At 52.0% G+C, this 16,577-nt stretch overlaps 1 protein-coding gene across 2 annotated transcripts in view; it reads left to right on the top strand.

The window, feature by feature from the left end:
• MECP2 (methyl CpG binding protein 2) overlaps nt 1–15,160 on the top strand; it is a 72,144-nt gene extending 56,984 nt beyond the window's left edge. Inside the window, exons 2-3 of one of the 2 annotated variants that reach the window (XM_011955891.1) lie at nt 4,155–4,505; nt 5,273–15,160. In XM_011955891.1, the coding sequence (XP_011811281.1) occupies nt 4,155–4,505; nt 5,273–6,356 (1,435 nt within the window). In that variant the 3' untranslated portion in view covers nt 6,357–15,160. The remainder of the gene's footprint in view (nt 1–4,154; nt 4,506–5,272) is intronic. The other variant, XM_011955892.1, reaches the window with a different exon arrangement.
• Nucleotides 15,161–16,577: the final 1,417 nt, after the last annotated feature.

Consider the following 16,577-nt stretch of genomic DNA (forward strand, 5'->3'; position numbering starts at 1 on the left):
AGCTGAAGAATTGTTTTCTCTCCTTGATGGTATAACTCGCTGTGGGTGTTGCTCCCCTGCTGCTCCAGTGGTTTTTTTTGTTTTGTTTTGCCTTTTTTTCAGACGGAGTCTCACTCTGTTGTCTAGGCTAGAGTGCAGTGGCGCGATCTCAGTTCACTGCGACCTCTGCCTCCTGGGTTCAGGCGATTCTCCTCCCTCAGCCTTCCGCATAGCTGGGACTACAGGCACCTGCCACCAGGCCTGGCTCATTTTTGTATTTTTAGTAGAGACAGGGTTTCACCATGTTGGCCAGGTTGGGCTTGAACTCCAGACCTCAGGTGATCCACCTGCCTCCGCCTCCCAAAGTGCTGGGATTACAGGCGGGAGCCCCCGCGCCCGGCCAACCCCTCAGTCTCTTCCTTCTCAGTCAGTGGCACCACCATCTCCCCAGGCTTTGGACATGGTCCCTGACTCACCCCTGCCCCTCACCCCCCGCACTCATCCACTGGCGAGCTCTGTTGCTTCACCACCTAGACCAGCCCCAAATCCTCAACTGCCCCCACCCTGGACCACACCTGGGCCACTGCTAGAGGCCTCTCACGGGCCCTCCCTGTTTTTCTCTTGCACTCCCCAGGCTTTCTGGCACAAGATGCCCCAGAAGCAGAATCACATCTGTCTCCTGGGAGCCAATCCAGTGTGTTTACTGCCCCTGGAGTGTTATTGTTGGCCTTGGAGTATGTCCCACTACAGGTTTTCAGAGCACTGTAGTCAAAAGTTATTTGAAATAAATCTTTTCTCTGTGGTATATTGTCAGTTTGGTGTAGAATTAAATTTGTTTCTTTTTTTTTTTTAAAGAGACAGAGTCTCAGCCAGGCATGGTGGCTCATGCCTGTAATCCCAGCACTTTGGGAAGCCAAGGCGGGTGGATCATCTGAGGTTGGGAGTTCAAGACCAGCCTTGCCAGCATGGTGAAACCCCATCTCTGCTAAAAATACAAAAATTAGCCGGGCATGGTGGCAGGCGCCCGTAATCCCAGCTACTTGGGAAGCTGAGGCAAGAGGATCACTTGAACTCGGGAGTCAGAGGTTGCAGTAAGCCAAGATCACGCCTGCCATTGCACTCTAGCAAGACTGTCTCAAAAAAAAAAAAGAGAGAGACGGGGTCTCGCTCTGTCGCTCAGGCTGGCGTGCAGTGATGTAATAGTCATGGCTCACTGCAGCCTCAGACTCCTGGGCTCAAGTAATCCTCCCACCTCAGCCTCCCAAAGTGCTGGGATTGTAGGCTGAAGCCACCATGCCTGGCCCAAAATCATTTGTTTCTATTTGCATTAAGTGTAATAAGGTTTTGTTACTTTTAGTTTGAATTTTATTTTGGGTAATATAAACATTTACATGATTCAGAAGTCAGAATTACACTAAGGCATGTTCAGCTAGGTCTCACTCCTGTGCCTGTACCTTCACATTGTTCCCCCACCCCATGCAGGGAATCAATTTCATTAGTTCATGGTGTGTCCTTCCTTAATACCCCGCCCTTCTTTCTTACCTAGGTAACATGCAGTAGATATGTTTGCACTTTGCTCCTTTTGCTTCACAGTGGATCCTGGAAATCACTCCATCGCAGTTCTTAGAGCTCTTGTTTAGTCCCTTTGGAGCTGCACAGTACTCCAGTGTGTGGGTGCACCATAAGTTTATTTAACAAGTGCCCTGGTGATAGGGATCTGAGGTATTGGAAGCCTTTGACTAGTAAAAATAATGCTGTAGCAAATAACGTCATGCATATATTTTTTGAGATTTCTGGAGGTGTCTATATAGATTTCTAGAAGGCATTCCTTAGGTCATGTTTAGGTTTATAATTTGACCTCATGGTGATTAAGGTATTTGGGAAATGCAAATGAGAGTTTCGAAGAAGCCAGATCTTTCCCATTAGTTCACTGTTTTTCTCTGACATCAGGACCGTCCAAGTTCCAGGGAGCAGCCCTGGCATTAGGCAGCGCCATGATGGATTGTGTAGAAGTAGCGATTCCCATCTATCTGCTTTCTTGGCCCACTCTGCTGGTGGCTCCCCTTCTCTCCTTCCTTTATGGGGAGCTGCCTAGGGGTCCATTCTCCAAGGCTGATCTTGGGTGGGCCACAGGCCGCACCTAGCTTCCCAACGTTCTTCATCATTTCCCACTGAGAGCCATAAGACTCGGAGACTTGAAAAGCAAGCTCTGGCTGGGCGCGGTGGCTCATGCGTGTAATTCCAGCACTTTGGGAGGCTGAGGCGGGTCGATCACATGAGGTAGGGAGTTCAAGACCAGCCTGTCCAACATGGTGAAACCCCGTCTCTACTAAACATACAAAAATTAGCCCAGCGTAGTAGCGCGCACCTGCAATCCCAGCTACTCAGGAGGCTGAGGCAGGAGAATAACTTGAACCCAGCAGGCGGAGGTTGTGATGAGCTGAGATTACGCCATTGCACTCCAGCCTGGGTGACAGGGCGAGACTCCGTCTCAAAAAAAAAGAAAAGCGAGCTCTGTACTGCAACAGAATAGGGACCCCATTTTACAGCAAGAAAGACTGCCCTGTGGGTTGTAGGATGCCTCTGTGTATGCAGTGGCTTTAGGTGACTGGCAGCCACACTCTGGGCCCTAAACTGCTGGAGGAAGATACAGGATAGGGAGGAACTCAGGGGTGAATCATAGTGGGGACAAGACATTCCCTCAGTCTAAGATCTTGTCACTAGATTGGAACGTCTCTTGCCTCCCCACACCTGACCTGATGGTTCTGGAAAGATACATCCTTGTAGCTTCCGAGTCCCAGCACTGACCGCCTTGAGTAACTTCCCTACATCATTGGAGTCCTGGTTTCCCAAGGATGCTTGCCAGCGAGTGCCATGGTGCCCTCATTGCACAGTCTGTGCAGTGTAGACAAGAGGGGAAGTCTCTTGGGGTAGACCAGCCACAAGGCAGTGACCAGCACTGATGTGAACCACATGGGACAGGGGAGTTGTGGGGCTGAGAACACGGAGGGCAGGAGTAGTCATGCTCTTTTCCAGAATGAACTGCTAACGAAGGGACTCGCAGGTGGCTGCTGCTTCTTTCCAAGCTGCCCCTGTTGTTGCTGAGGCTCTGGAGTCCTAGGAGGTCTCACGGTGGCATACTAGACAGATAACTAGAGCATCATGGCCAGACACTGATCCTGGGGCGTGGGGCCTCATGGTGGCCATTTCTGATGAGACCCCACCAGGCTAAAGTGATGTGTAGAGGAGGAGCTGCTGCTGTCACCAGAAAAGAATGGGGAAGCCTCCCACACTAGAATAGGTAGGGTGCTCTTCTGCACCAGCAGGAGGGGGACATATGGGTCTGCCTGGACCACACCTTTTTCCTTGCTCTTCTCGCCGCGTCTGCTGTGGCCGAGGCCATTCCTCATCAGGGAACATCTTGTGTTAAAGGCTCACTGCACCTGGGACCACTTCTCTTATCACCCCAGAAACCTAGGCGGCAGTTTCCTGTGGCCTGAGTTAGCTGATATTTATCTACTGCCATTGTGCCTTTTCTCCTGTGATGCTCACAGTAAGGATGCCTAGATGGGGTTACCTGTTGTCAAGATAAGGAAACTGAAGCACAGAATGCTGAGGTCATTTGCTGGGTTCATGTTTGGAAAGCGGCAAAGGATTTGAGTGCAGGTTGGCTGGCTCTCCATGACACTGTACTGTGTGCCTCATTGAGCATTCATTCTAGAAAACCGAGAAGACACCCAAGCCCTGGCTTTCACAAAGGAGACCCCCTCTCCCATTTGACTCCCTTCCCAGCAGTCGAAGGCCTCTTGTCAGCATCGAGCTCAGAGACCCTTGAGGTTCGACTCATGACTCATGCTGGGGCGGTATGCTCAGGAGCCACGGTGTTTCCGCTCAGAGGAAAGGGCTCTGATTCTCCCGCAGTGCTAGGAGACTTACAGGTGGCCACAGTGCAGGTCAGGCACACCGGCCAGCACCACCCGTAGCCCAAATTCCTAAAGAAATATTTGGGTCCCAACTTGGCCCAAGGCTCTGTTGTCCTGGGAAAGGACGTCAAGATCTGAGTGTATGATGGCGTGGGGCCTTGCATGTGGTGGGGATCCAAGCCTGTCTCTGCCCACTTGTTCTGCAGACTGGCATGTTCTCTGTGATACTTACATACTTGTTTAATACTTCAGGGAAGAAAAGTCAGAAGACCAGGATCTCCAGGGCCTCAAGGACAAACCCCTCAAGTTTAAAAAGGTGAAGAAAGATAAGAAAGAAGACAAAGAGGGCAAGCATGAGCCAGTGCAGCCGTCAGCCCACCACTCTGCTGAGCCCGCAGAGGCAGGCAAAGCGGAGACATCAGAAGGGTCGGGGTCTGCCCCGGCTGTGCCCGAAGCTTCTGCCTCCCCCAAACAGCGGCGCTCCATCATCCGTGACCGGGGACCTATGTATGATGACCCCACCCTGCCTGAAGGCTGGACACGGAAGCTTAAGCAAAGGAAATCTGGTCGCTCTGCTGGGAAGTATGATGTGTATTTGATCAAGTAAGTAAGAGCAACTCCTGCCTCCACAGGGCAGGGAGGGTGGGGACAGGGATCCCTCATGGAGCAGGAAAATGGATATGTCTAACCCCAGGGCGGGGGCGGGGGGAACATGAACAATAAACACTGAGATCAGGTATGCTTGAAATGACCATGTAAAGAGGTTGCTGTCCTGAGTGGGAAGTTCTTAAGGTAGCAGGCCCTCTATCCTCTCCATACCTCGAGTACTTATCTGGAGATGGAATTGCTGCGGAAGCAGAGGAACTTGCAGAGCCAGGAGTTCAGAGGAGTGAAGAAGCATGTTTCAGTTCTGCACATTAAATGATCCCAAAAAGGTTAGCAGTTTTCAGATGACATTTGCAGACAGCCTCATTTAATTCCATAACCCTGAGAAGGGTGAGCAAGGGATTATCTTGTTGAAACTGATTCCTGGAGAGACTGAGCACCATACCTGAGTTCAGAATTGGGAATGTTCTAGATGGTGACTCAGGCCCAGGCACCAACCAGCAGAATGGGCCTCAGCCCAACAGCCCTTCTGTACCAGGCCTGACTCTTTGGTTGCTGGACTTTGGAGAGGCCTGGGGGGTCAGCGGCAGGCAGACGAGTGAGTGGCTTTGGTGACAGGTCCTCAGGGGTAGCCAGGCAGTGTAACTCTTGTTCAATAGTAACGTTTATCAGAGTGTTGTCACCAGCATCTGCTCTGCCCTATCTCTGACATTGCCATGGAGAGCCTCTAATTGTTTCTTACGTCTTTCCATTTGTCCCCACAGTCCCCAGGGAAAAGCCTTTCGCTCTAAAGTGGAGTTGATTGCGTACTTCGAAAAGGTAGGCGACACATCCCTGGACCCTAATGATTTTGACTTCACGGTAACTGGGAGAGGGAGCCCCTCCCGGCGAGAGCAGAAACCACCTAAGAAGCCCAAATCTCCCAAAGCTCCAGGAACTGGCAGAGGCCGGGGACGCCCCAAAGGGAGCGGCACCACGAGACCCAAGGCGGCCACGTCAGAGGGTGTGCAGGTGAAAAGGGTCCTGGAGAAAAGTCCTGGGAAGCTCCTTGTCAAGATGCCTTTTCAAACTTCGCCAGGGGGCAAGGCTGAGGGGGGTGGGGCCACCACATCCACCCAGGTCATGGTGATCAAACGCCCTGGCAGGAAGCGAAAAGCTGAGGCCGACCCTCAGGCCATTCCCAAGAAACGCGGCCGAAAGCCGGGGAGTGTGGTGGCAGCCGCTGCCGCCGAGGCCAAAAAGAAAGCCGTGAAGGAGTCTTCTATCCGATCTGTGCAGGAGACCGTACTCCCCATCAAGAAGCGCAAGACCCGGGAGACGGTCAGCATCGAGGTCAAGGAAGTGGTGAAGCCCCTACTGGTGTCCACCCTCGGTGAGAAGAGCGGGAAGGGACTGAAGACCTGTAAGAGCCCTGGGCGGAAAAGCAAGGAGAGCAGCCCCAAGGGGCGCAGTAGCAGCGCCTCCTCGCCCCCCAAGAAGGAGCACCACCACCATCACCACCACTCAGAGTCCCCAAAGGCCCCCGTGCCGCTGCTCCCACCCCTGCCCCCACCTCCACCCGAGCCCGAGAGCTCCGAGGACCCCACCAGCCCCCCTGAGCCCCAGGACTTGAGCAGCAGCGTCTGCAAAGAGGAGAAGATGCCCAGAGGAGGCTCACTGGAGAGCGACGGCTGCCCCAAGGAGCCAGCTAAGACTCAGCCCGCGGTCGCCACCGCCGCCACGGCCGCAGAAAAGTACAAACACCGAGGGGAGGGAGAGCGCAAAGACATTGTTTCATCCTCCATGCCAAGGCCAAACAGAGAGGAGCCTGTGGACAGCCGGACGCCCGTGACCGAGAGAGTTAGCTGACTTTACACAGAGCGGATTGCAAAGCAAACCAACAAGAATAAAGGCAGCTGTTGTCTCTTCTCCTTATGGGTAGGGCTCTGACAAAGCTTCCCGATTAACTGAAATAAAAAATATTTTTTTTTCTTTCAGTAAACTTAGAGTTTCGTGGCTTCAGGGTGGGAGTAGTTGGAGCATTGGGGATGTTTTTCTTACCGACAAGCACAGTCAGGTTGAAGACCTAACCAGGGCCAGAAGTAGCTTTGCACTTTTCTAAACTAGGCTCCTTCAACAAGGCTTGCTGCAGATACTACTGACCAGACAAGCTGTTGACCAGGCACCTCCCCTCCCGCCCAAACCTTTCCCCCATGTGGTCGTTAGAGACAGAGCAGTTGAGAGGACACTCCCGTTTTCGGTGCCATCAGTGCCCCGTCTACCACTCCCCCAGCTCCCCCCACCTCCCCCACTCCCAACCACGTTGGGACAGGGAGGTGTGAGGCAGGAGAGACAGTTGGATTCTTTAGAGAAGATGGATATGACCAGTGGCTATGGCCGGTGCGATCCCACCCATGGCGGCTCAAATCTGGCCCCACACCAGCCCCAATCCAAAACTGGCGAGGACGCTTCACAGGACAGGAAAGTGGCACCTGTCTGCTCCAGCTCTGGCATGGCTAGGAGGGAGTTGTCCCTTGAACTACTGGGTGTAGACTGGACTGAATCACAGGAGAGGATGGCCCAGGGTGAGGTGGCATGGTCCATTCTCAAGGGACGTCCTCCAGTGGGTGGCGCTAGAGAGGCCATGGAGGCAGTAGGACAAGGCACAGGCAGGCTGGCCCAGGGTCAGGCCGGGCCGAACACAGCGGGGTGAGAGGGATACCTAATCTCTCAGAGCAGTCTGTGACTGGTAGTTAGGGACTTAGTGGACAGGGGAGGGGGCAAAGGGGGAGGAGAAGAAAATGTTCTTCCAGTTACTTTCCAATTCTACTCCGTTAGGGACAGCTTAGAATTATTTGCACTATTGAGTCTTCATGTTCCCACTTCAAAACAAACAGATGCTCTGAGAGCAAACTGGCTTGAATTGGTGACATTTAGTCCCTCAAGCCAGCAGATGTGATGGTGTTGAGAACTACCTGGATTTGTATATATACCTGCGCTTGTTTTAAAGTGGGCTCAGCACATAGGGTTCCCACGAAGCTCCGAAACTCTAAGTGTTTGCTGCAATTTTATAAGGACTTCCTGATTGGTTTCTCTTCTCTGCTTCCATTTCTGCCTTTTGTTCATTTCATTCTTTCAGTTCTTTCCCTTCCTCTGTCCTCCTTCCTAGTTCATCCCTTCTCTTCCAGGCAGCCGCAGTGCCCAACCACACGTGTCGGCTCCAGTTCCTAGAACTCTGCCTGCCCTTTGTCCTCCTGCTGCCAGTACCAGCCCCACCCTGTTTTGAGCCCTGAGGAGGCCTTGGGCTCTTCTGAGTCCTACCTGGCCTGTCTGTGAAGAGCAAGAGAGCAGCAAGGTCTTGCTCTCCTAGGTAGCCCCCTCTTCCTTGGCAAGAAAAAGCAAAAGGCATTTCCCACCCTGAACAACGAGCCTTTTCACCCTTCTGTTCTAGAGAAGTGGCCTGGAGGAGCTGGGCCCCATTTGGTAGCTGAGGAAAGCACAGAGGCCCCCTGTGGCCTGCCAGTCATTGAGTGGCCCAACAGGGGCTCCATGCCACCCGACCTTGACCTCACTCAGAAGTCCAGAGTCTAGCGTAGTGCAGCAGGGCAGCAGCGGTACTGATGCAGAACTCCCGAGACCCGAGCCGGGACCAGCACCTAGGTCCCCAGCCCTTCCTCTGCTCCTCCTTTTCCCTTGGAGTTCTTCTGTAATGGAAATGTTTTGCTTTTGCTCGATGCAGATAGTGGGACCAGAATACCACACATTTCACTATCTGGTCCATAACTGTGGTGTAGGGGCTTCGAGGCATGGGCTTGCTGTGGGTTTTTAATTGATCAGTTTTCGTTTGGGATCCCATCTTTTTAACCTCTGTTCAGGAAGTCCTTATCTAGCTGCATATCTTCATCATATTGGTATATTCTTTTCTGTGTTTACAGAGATGTCTCTTATATCTAAATCTGTCCAACTGAGAAGTACCTTATCAAAGTAGCAAATGAGACAGCAGTCTTATGCTTCCAGAAACACCCACAGGCATGTCCCACGTGAGCTGCTACCATGAACTGTCAAGTGCGTGTTGTCTTGTGTATTTCAGTTATTGTCCCTGGCTTCCTTACTGCGGTGTAGTCATGAAGGAGTGGAACATCATAGAAACTGTCTAGCACTCTTCCTTTGCCAGTCTAGTGATCAGGAACCATAGTTGACAGTTGCAGTCAGTAGCTTAAGAAAAAAACGTGTTTGTCTCTTCTGGAATGGTTAGAAGTGAGAGAGTTTGCCCCATTCTGTTTGTAGAGTCTCATAGTTGGACTTTCTAGCATATATGTATCCATTTTCTTATGCTGTAAAAGCAAGTCCTGCAACCAAACTCCCATCAGCCCGATCCCTGATCCCTTCCACCTGCTCTGCTGTTGACACCCCCCCCCCCCCCCCCCCCCCAGCTTCACTTCTGACTCTTCCCCAGGAAGGGAAGGGGAATCAGAGGAGAGGGTGAGTCCTCCAGAACTCTTCCTCCAAGGACAAAAGGCTCCTGCCCCCATAGTGGCCTCGTACTCCTGGCACCACCAAAGGACACTTAATCCACAAGAGCGCAGCATCCGACCAGGTTGTCACTGAGAAGATGTTTATTTTGGTCAGTTGGGTTTTTATGCATTATACTTAGTCAGATGAAATGTGGCTTCTGCACTCATTGTCCGGAGCTGCTTCCCCATCACCTGGGTGTCATCTGGTCCTGGTAAGAGGAGTGCGTGGCCCACCAGGCCCCCCTGTCACCCATGACAGTTCATTCAGGGCCGATTGGGCAGTCGTGGTTGGGAACACAGCATTTCAACTGTCACTTTATTTCATTCGGGCCCCACCTGCAGCTCCCTTGTTCCCCAGCCTCTTTCCCTTCGAGTTTATTCCAGAGCTGCCAGTGGGGCCTGAGGCTCCTTAGGGTTTTCTCTCTGTTTCCCTCTTTCTTCCTCATTCCCTCTTCTTTCCCAAAGGCATCACGAGTCACTCGCCTTTCAGCAGACAGCCTTGGCGGTTTATTGCCCTGGCAGGCAGGGGCCCTGCAGCTCCCATGCTGCCCCTGCCTTGGGGTCAGGTTGACAGGAGGTTGGAGGGAAAGCCTTAAGCTGTAGGATTCTCACCAGCTGTGTCCGGCCCAGTTTTGGGGTGTGACCTCAATTTTGTCTGTACTTGAACACTATGAAGATGGGGGCCTCTTTCAGTGAATTTGTGAACAGTAGAAGAAGACCAACAGCTTTCCAGTACCTGTGGGGCTAGGTCATTAGGGTCACATCCACAGTCTCCCCCACCCTTGTTCCAGTTGTTAGTTACTACCTCCTCTCCTGACAATACTGTAGGTCGTTGAGCTCCCCCCAGGTCTACCCCTCCCAGCCCTGCCTGGTGGTGGGCTTGTCATAGCCAGTGGGATCGCCGGCCTTGACAGCTCAGTGAGCTGGAGATCCTTGGTCACAGCCAGGCGCTAGCACAGCTCCCGTCTGCTGATGCTGTATTCCCATGTCAAAAGGCACAGGGGACACCCAGAAATGCTACATCCCCCAATCCATCAGTGCCAAACTAGCCAAGGGGCCCAGCATCCAGCTCGCTGGATGGCAGAAGCTGCTACTCATGAGTGCCGACGCGGGTGCAGACAATCTTCTGTTGGGTGGCATCATTCCAGGCCAAAAGCATGAACAGTGCACCTGGGATAGGGAGCAGCCCCAGATTGTCACCTGCTTCTCTGCCTAGCTTTTCATTGCTGTGACAGTGATGGCGAAAAAGGGTAATAACCAGACACAAACTGCCAAGTTTGGTGGAGAAAGGAGTTTCTTTAGCTGACAGAACCTCTGAATTTTAAATCACTTAATAAGCGGCTCAAGCCCAGGAGGGAGCAGAGGGATATGAGCGGAGTCCCCTGGGCGGGACCATCTAGATTTGGTTTAGCCCAAGTGGAGCCTGACAGCTAGAACTCTGTATCCCCCCTCTAACCACAGCTCCTTTTCCAGAGCATTCCAGTCAGGCTCTCTGGGCTGACTGGGCCAGGGGAGGTTATAGGTACCAGTTCTTGAAGAAGACCTTTGGGCATCCATTTTTAGCCTGTGTCATTGCCCCAAATGAATTCCTGTTTCAAGTTCATACCTGCAGATTCTAGGACCTGTGTCCTAGACTTTAGGGAGTGAGCTGTTTCTGGAACCCCTACCATGGAGCGGGTCTGGAGGACCTGCCCAGTTGGGGGCAGAACCCTTCCCTCCGGGTCTCCCTGCTCTTCTCTCTGCTCTGAAATGATTTGTTGATTCTCTCCATTTTGGTGTCTTTCTCTTTTAGCTATTGTATCAATCTTTAGAAAAGGCATAGTCTACTTGTTATAAATCACTAGGATACTGCCTCCCCCAGGGTCTAAAATTACATATTAGAGGGGAAAAGCTGAACCCTGAAGTCAGTTCCCAACAATCTAGAAGGAAAACCTAGAAAACATTTGGCAGAAGATTACATACTGATGTTTTTGAATGAATAAGAGCAAGCTTTTACAAAAATACTGTTCTAAAAATACTTAGCACTTGGCCTGAGATGCCTGGTGAGCATTACAGGCAAGGGGAATCTGTGGAGGTAGCCGACCTGAGGACATGGCTTCTGACCCTGTCTTTTGGGAGTGGTATGGAAGGTGGAGCGTTCACCAGTGACCTGGAAGGCCCAACACCACCCTACTTCCCACTCTTCTCATCTTGACAGAGCCTACCCCAGCGCTGATATGTCAGGAAAACGCCCAGGGAACTAGGAAGGCACTTCTGCCTGAGGGGCAGCCTGCCTTGCCCACTCCTGCTCTGCTCGCCTTGGATCAGCAGGCCGCCTGAGCTGGTCTCTCACTGCCTCCCCAAGGCCCCCTGCCTGCCCTGTCAGGAGGCAGAAGGAGGCAGGTGTGAGGGCAGTGCAAGGAGGGAGCACAGCCCCCCGCTACCACTCCGGGCCCCGACTTTGCACAGGCAGCATCCAGACCCTGGAGGAAATCCAACCTTTGAATTCAAGAATATTTGGGGAATTTGGAAATCTCTTTGCCCCCAAAACCCCCATTCTGTCCTACCTTTAATCAGGTCCTGCTCAGCAGTGAGAGCAGATAAGGTGAAAAGGCTAAGAGGTTTGGCTCCTGCCCACTGATAGCCCCTCTCCCTGCAGTGTTTGTGTGTCAAGTGGCAAAGCTGTTCTTCCTGGTGACCCTGATTATATCCAGTAATGCATAGACTGTGCGCATAGGCCTGCTTTGTCTCCTCTATCCTGGGCTTTTGTTTTGCTTTTTAGTTTTGCTTTTAGTTTTTCTGTCCCTTTTATTTAACGCACTGACTAGACACACAAAGCAGTTGAATTTTTATATATATATCTGTATATTGCACAATTATAAACTCATTTTGCTTGTGGCTCCACACACAAAAAAAGACCTGTTAAAATTATACCTGTTGCTTAATTACAATATTTCTGATAACCATAGCATAGGACAAGGGAAAATAAAAAAAGAAAAAAAAAGAAAAAAAAACGACAAATCTGTCTGCTGGTCACTTCTTCTGTCCAAGCAGATTCGTGGTCTTTTCCTCGCTTCTTTCAAGGGCTTTCCTGTGCCAGGTGAAGGAGGCTCCAGGCAGCACCCAGGTCTTGCACTCTTGTTTCTCCCATGCTTGTGAAAGAGGTCCCAAGGTTCTGGGTGCAGGAGCGCTCCCTTGACCTGCTGAAGTCCGGAATGTAGTCGGCACAGCCTGGTCCCCTTCCACCTCTGGGAGCTGGAGTCCACTGGGGTGGCCTGACTCCCCCAATTCCCTTCCCGTGACCTGGTCACGGTGAGCCCATGTGGAGAGTCAGCCTCGCAGGCCTCCCTGCCAGTAGGGTCCGAGTGTGTTTCATCCTTCCCACTCTGTCGAGCCTGTGGGCTGGAGCGGAGACAGGAGGCCTGGCCTGTCTCGGAACCTGTGAGCTGCACCAGGGAGAATGCCAGGGACCCCAGAATCACGTGCATCAGTCCAGTGGGTCCCATCCAGGAAGTAGTGAAGACTCCAGAAATGTCCTTTTCTTCTCCCCCATCCTATGAGTAATTGCATTTGCTTTTGTAATTCTTAATGAGCAATATCTGCTAGAGAGTTTAGCTGTAACAGTTCTTTTTGATCATCTTTTTTTAATAATTAGAAACACCAAAAAAATCCAGAAACTTGTTCTTCCAAAGCAGAGAGCATTATAATCACCAGGGCCAAAAGCTTCCCTCCCTGCTGTCATTGCTTCTTCTGAGGCCTGAATCCAAAACAAAAACAGCCATAGGCCCTTTCAGTGGCCGGGCTATCCGCGAGCCCCTCGGAGGACCAGGGCTGGGGCAGCCTCTGGGCCCACATCCAGGGCCTGCTCCAGCATGTGTTCAGTGTTAGCAGTGGGTCACAATGCTCTCTCCCCACCCAGCCTGGGATGGGGGCAGAGGAGGCGAGGAGGCCGTTGCCGCTGATGTTTGGCCATGAACAGGTGGGTGTCTGCGTGCGTCCACGTACGTGTTTTCTGACTGACATGAAATCGACGCCCGAGTTAGCCTCACCCGGTGACCTCTAGCCCTGCCCGGATGGAGTGGGGCCCACCCAGTTCAGTGTTTCTGGGGAGCTGGACAGTGGAGTGCAAAAGGCTTGCAGAACTTGAAGCCTGCTCCTTCCCTTGCTACCACGGCCTCCTTTCCGTTTGATTTGTCACTGCTTCAATCAATAACAGCCGCTCCAGAGTCAGTAGTCGATGAATATATGACCAAATATCACCAGGACTGTTACTCAATGTGTGCCGAGCCCTTGCCCGTGCTGGGCTCCCGTGTATCTGGACACTGTAACGTGTGCTGTGTTTGCTCTCCTTCCCCTTCCTTCTTTGCCCTTTACTTGTCTTTCTGGGGTTTTTCTGTTTGGGTTTGGTTTGGTTTTTATTTCTCCTTTTGTGTTCCAAACATGAGGTTCTCTCTACTGGTCCTCTTAACTGTGGTGTTGAGGCTTATATTTGTGTAATTTTTGGTGGGTGAAAGGAATTTTGCTAAGTAAATCTCTTCTGTGTTTGAACTGAAGTCTGTATTGTAACTATGTTTAAAGTAATTGTTCCAGAGACAAATATTTCTAGACACTTTTTCTTTACAAACAAAAGCATTCGGAGGGAGGGGGATGCTGACTGAGATGAGAGGGGAGAGCCGCACAGATGACCCCTGCCCAGATCAGCCAGAAGCCACCCAAAGCAGTGGAGCCCGGGAGTCCCACTCCAAGCCAGCAAGCCGAATAGCTGATGTGTTGCCACTTTCCAAGTCACAGCAAAACCAGGTTTTGTTCTGCCCAGTGGATTCTTGTTTTGCTTCCCCTCCCCCTGAGATTATTACCACCATTCCGTACTTCTAAGGAAAGACAAGATTGATGTTTCCTTGAGGGGAACCAGGAGGGGATGTGTGTGCGCAGAGCTGAAGAGCTGGGGAGAATGGGGCTGGGCCCACCCAAGCAGGAGGCTGGGATGCTCTGCTGTGGGCACAGGTTAGGCTAATGTTGGCAGATGCATTTGGCCACTCCCCGTGATGCAGCTCTTCCTGGACAGACCAGGTGGTGGGCATTCTCTCTCCAAGGTGTGCCCCATGGGCATTACTGTTTAAGACACTTCTGTCACATCCCACCCCATCCTCCAGGGCTCAACACTGTGACATCTCTATTCCCCACCCTCCCCTTCCCAGGGCAATAAAATGACCATGGAGGGGGCTTGCACTCTCTTGGCTGTCATCCGATCCCCAGCAAAATTTAGATGTGAGAAACCCCCTTCCCATTCCATGGCAAAAACATCTTAGAAAAGCCATTACCCTCATTAGACATGGTTTTGGGCTCACAAAACACCTGACAGCCCCTCCCTCCTCTGAGAGGTGGAGATAGTGCTGACTGTAGTGACCATTGCGGGGTGCAGCATCTGGAAGAGCCAGGCAGGGTGTCTGCCCCCTCCTGAGTTGAAGTCATACTCCCCTGTGCCAGCCCAGAGGCCGAGAGCTGTGGACAGCATTGCCAGTAACAGGCCACCCTGTGCAGAAGGGAGCTGGCTCCAGCCTGGAAACCCGTCTGAGGTTGGGAGAGGTGCACTTGGGGCACGGGGAGAGGCCGGGACACACTTAGCTGGAGATGTCTCTAAAAGCCCTGTATCGTATTCACCTTCAGTTTTTGTGTTTTGGGACAATTACTTTAGAAAATAAGTAGGTCGTTTTAAAAACAAAAATTATCGATTGCTTTTTTGTAGTGTTCAGAAAAAAGGTTCTTTGTGTATAGCCAAATGACTGAAAGCACTGATATATTTAAAAACAAAAGGCAATTTATTAAGGAAATTTGTACCATTTCAGTAAACCTGTCTGAATGTACCTGTATACGTTTCAAACCCCCCCCCCACTGAATCCCTGTAACCTATTTATTATATAAAGAGTTTGCCTTATAAATTTACATAAAAATGTCCGTTTGTGTCTTTTGTTGTAAAATCCAGTGATTTTTTCATAAGGTTCTTTTACTATTGGAAAAGATGGGCAGCACGCAGTTTTATTTTATTTTTGTAAGTTTTTTAATACATGTGAAAGCAAAGAATACTCAGCATGCCTTTCTAAGTGACGCGTTTGCACCTTTTGTTGGGAAGTACTGTATCCTGTGCTGTTAGCATTCTCGATAAATCTCTCTGTGAAAGTGACTCAAGGTCTGGGCTTTCATTATAAGACAGAAGTCCCCCTCCAGCTCACATGACAGCATGGTGCTGCGTTTCCTCATTGGATCTGGCTGTCCCTGGACACAGATAGCTGCCTTCAGGCCTGCCACGAGAGGCCAAGGGAGGCCTCCTTCATATGCTGGCCTCACCGGCCCCCTCAACTTGTTCCAAGCCAGTGCTTTCCAGGCACACTGCTCAGCGTGTGACAGGAAAGGCCTGGCATGAGTCAGCCTGCAGCACAACCTCCCTGCTCCTGACCCATATGGTAGGGGCACCCCCTAGGTCTGGATGTGCTGTGGTGCTTTTGGACACCCCCACCCCTGCAGGCTGTGGCTCCTCCTGTGTGTCATTCTGGCCAGGACCCTCACATGCCCTCTGCTGACTGCTAACCTGGTTCTCTGACCAGACAAGGGCAGGCTGAGGGGTTTGCCCAAAGGGGGCCCCCTTGTTACTTAGACTTCCTTGGCTCTCAGGAGCAGCCTCACCAGGTTGGTAAGGGGCTGGAGGAGACAACTGCTCAAAGGAGTCCAGCTTCACATGCACATACTAGAAGGTACCCTCTAAAGGCTGGGCCTTGAAAGGTAGATCCCAGAATTGAAAAGTCAACTTGTATGCATTGAGCATCTCATGCACCAGCCCTGTTCCAGAAGCTGATGGGCCTTTGTGTGTAAGCAGGACAAGTCCCCCCGTGGAGGTTAGCATGGGTGTGCATAGTCATTTCAGATACTTGAGTTGGTACATCTCAGTAAAGTCTATCCCGTGAGAAGCCATGGGTTTCATGGTATGGTTGGCATCTTCCTTAGGAGTGGCCACAGTGGTGGTGGCCCTTGGGAAGAGACTCCAACAGGGGCCAGCTGTGGGCCTTGGGCAGATCTCGTTTCTAGGAAAAGTTCTAAGTCTGTAGGGCTAGGGGTGGGGAACCCCTTCCCTGTCAGGATCAAGAGGGCAAGGGGAACTGTCGCTGGGTGAGACATCCAGCTGGAGAAACTTTTAAGAGTAAGTCTGCGTTGCTGCTTGTGGGGTCTTCCCCATCTCAGGGCGGGGACCGGGGGTGGCGGTCCAGACAAGTGCTCAAGGACGATGCCCAGGAGGGGACAGGTACGGGGTGGCAGGAGCTCTGCCGGCGGGCTCAGGAAGCCTTCACCACAACTGCTTGAGCTCACCCTTGCCAAACGAGGGCTGGGGCAGCAGCAACGCGTACACTCACGGCTGTGGGGGCCAGCGTTCTTGGCACATTTCAGGACACCCAAGGAGTCTGAATGGCTCAAGGCTGCCGCTGTGTGCAGGGGGCTAGACGTGGGGCGGACGGGCAGGGCTCCGGGTAACAACCCTGTAGGCCGCAGTGGAGAGCAGGGCTCCCGCCGGGCCGCCCAGGAGCTTTCGGCAGGCCCGGCCCCGGCC

The sequence above is a fragment of the Colobus angolensis genome, unplaced genomic scaffold, assembly GCF_000951035.1.
Source record: "Colobus angolensis palliatus isolate OR3802 unplaced genomic scaffold, Cang.pa_1.0 Scaffold402, whole genome shotgun sequence".
NCBI classification, from domain to species: domain Eukaryota; kingdom Metazoa; phylum Chordata; class Mammalia; order Primates; family Cercopithecidae; genus Colobus; species Colobus angolensis.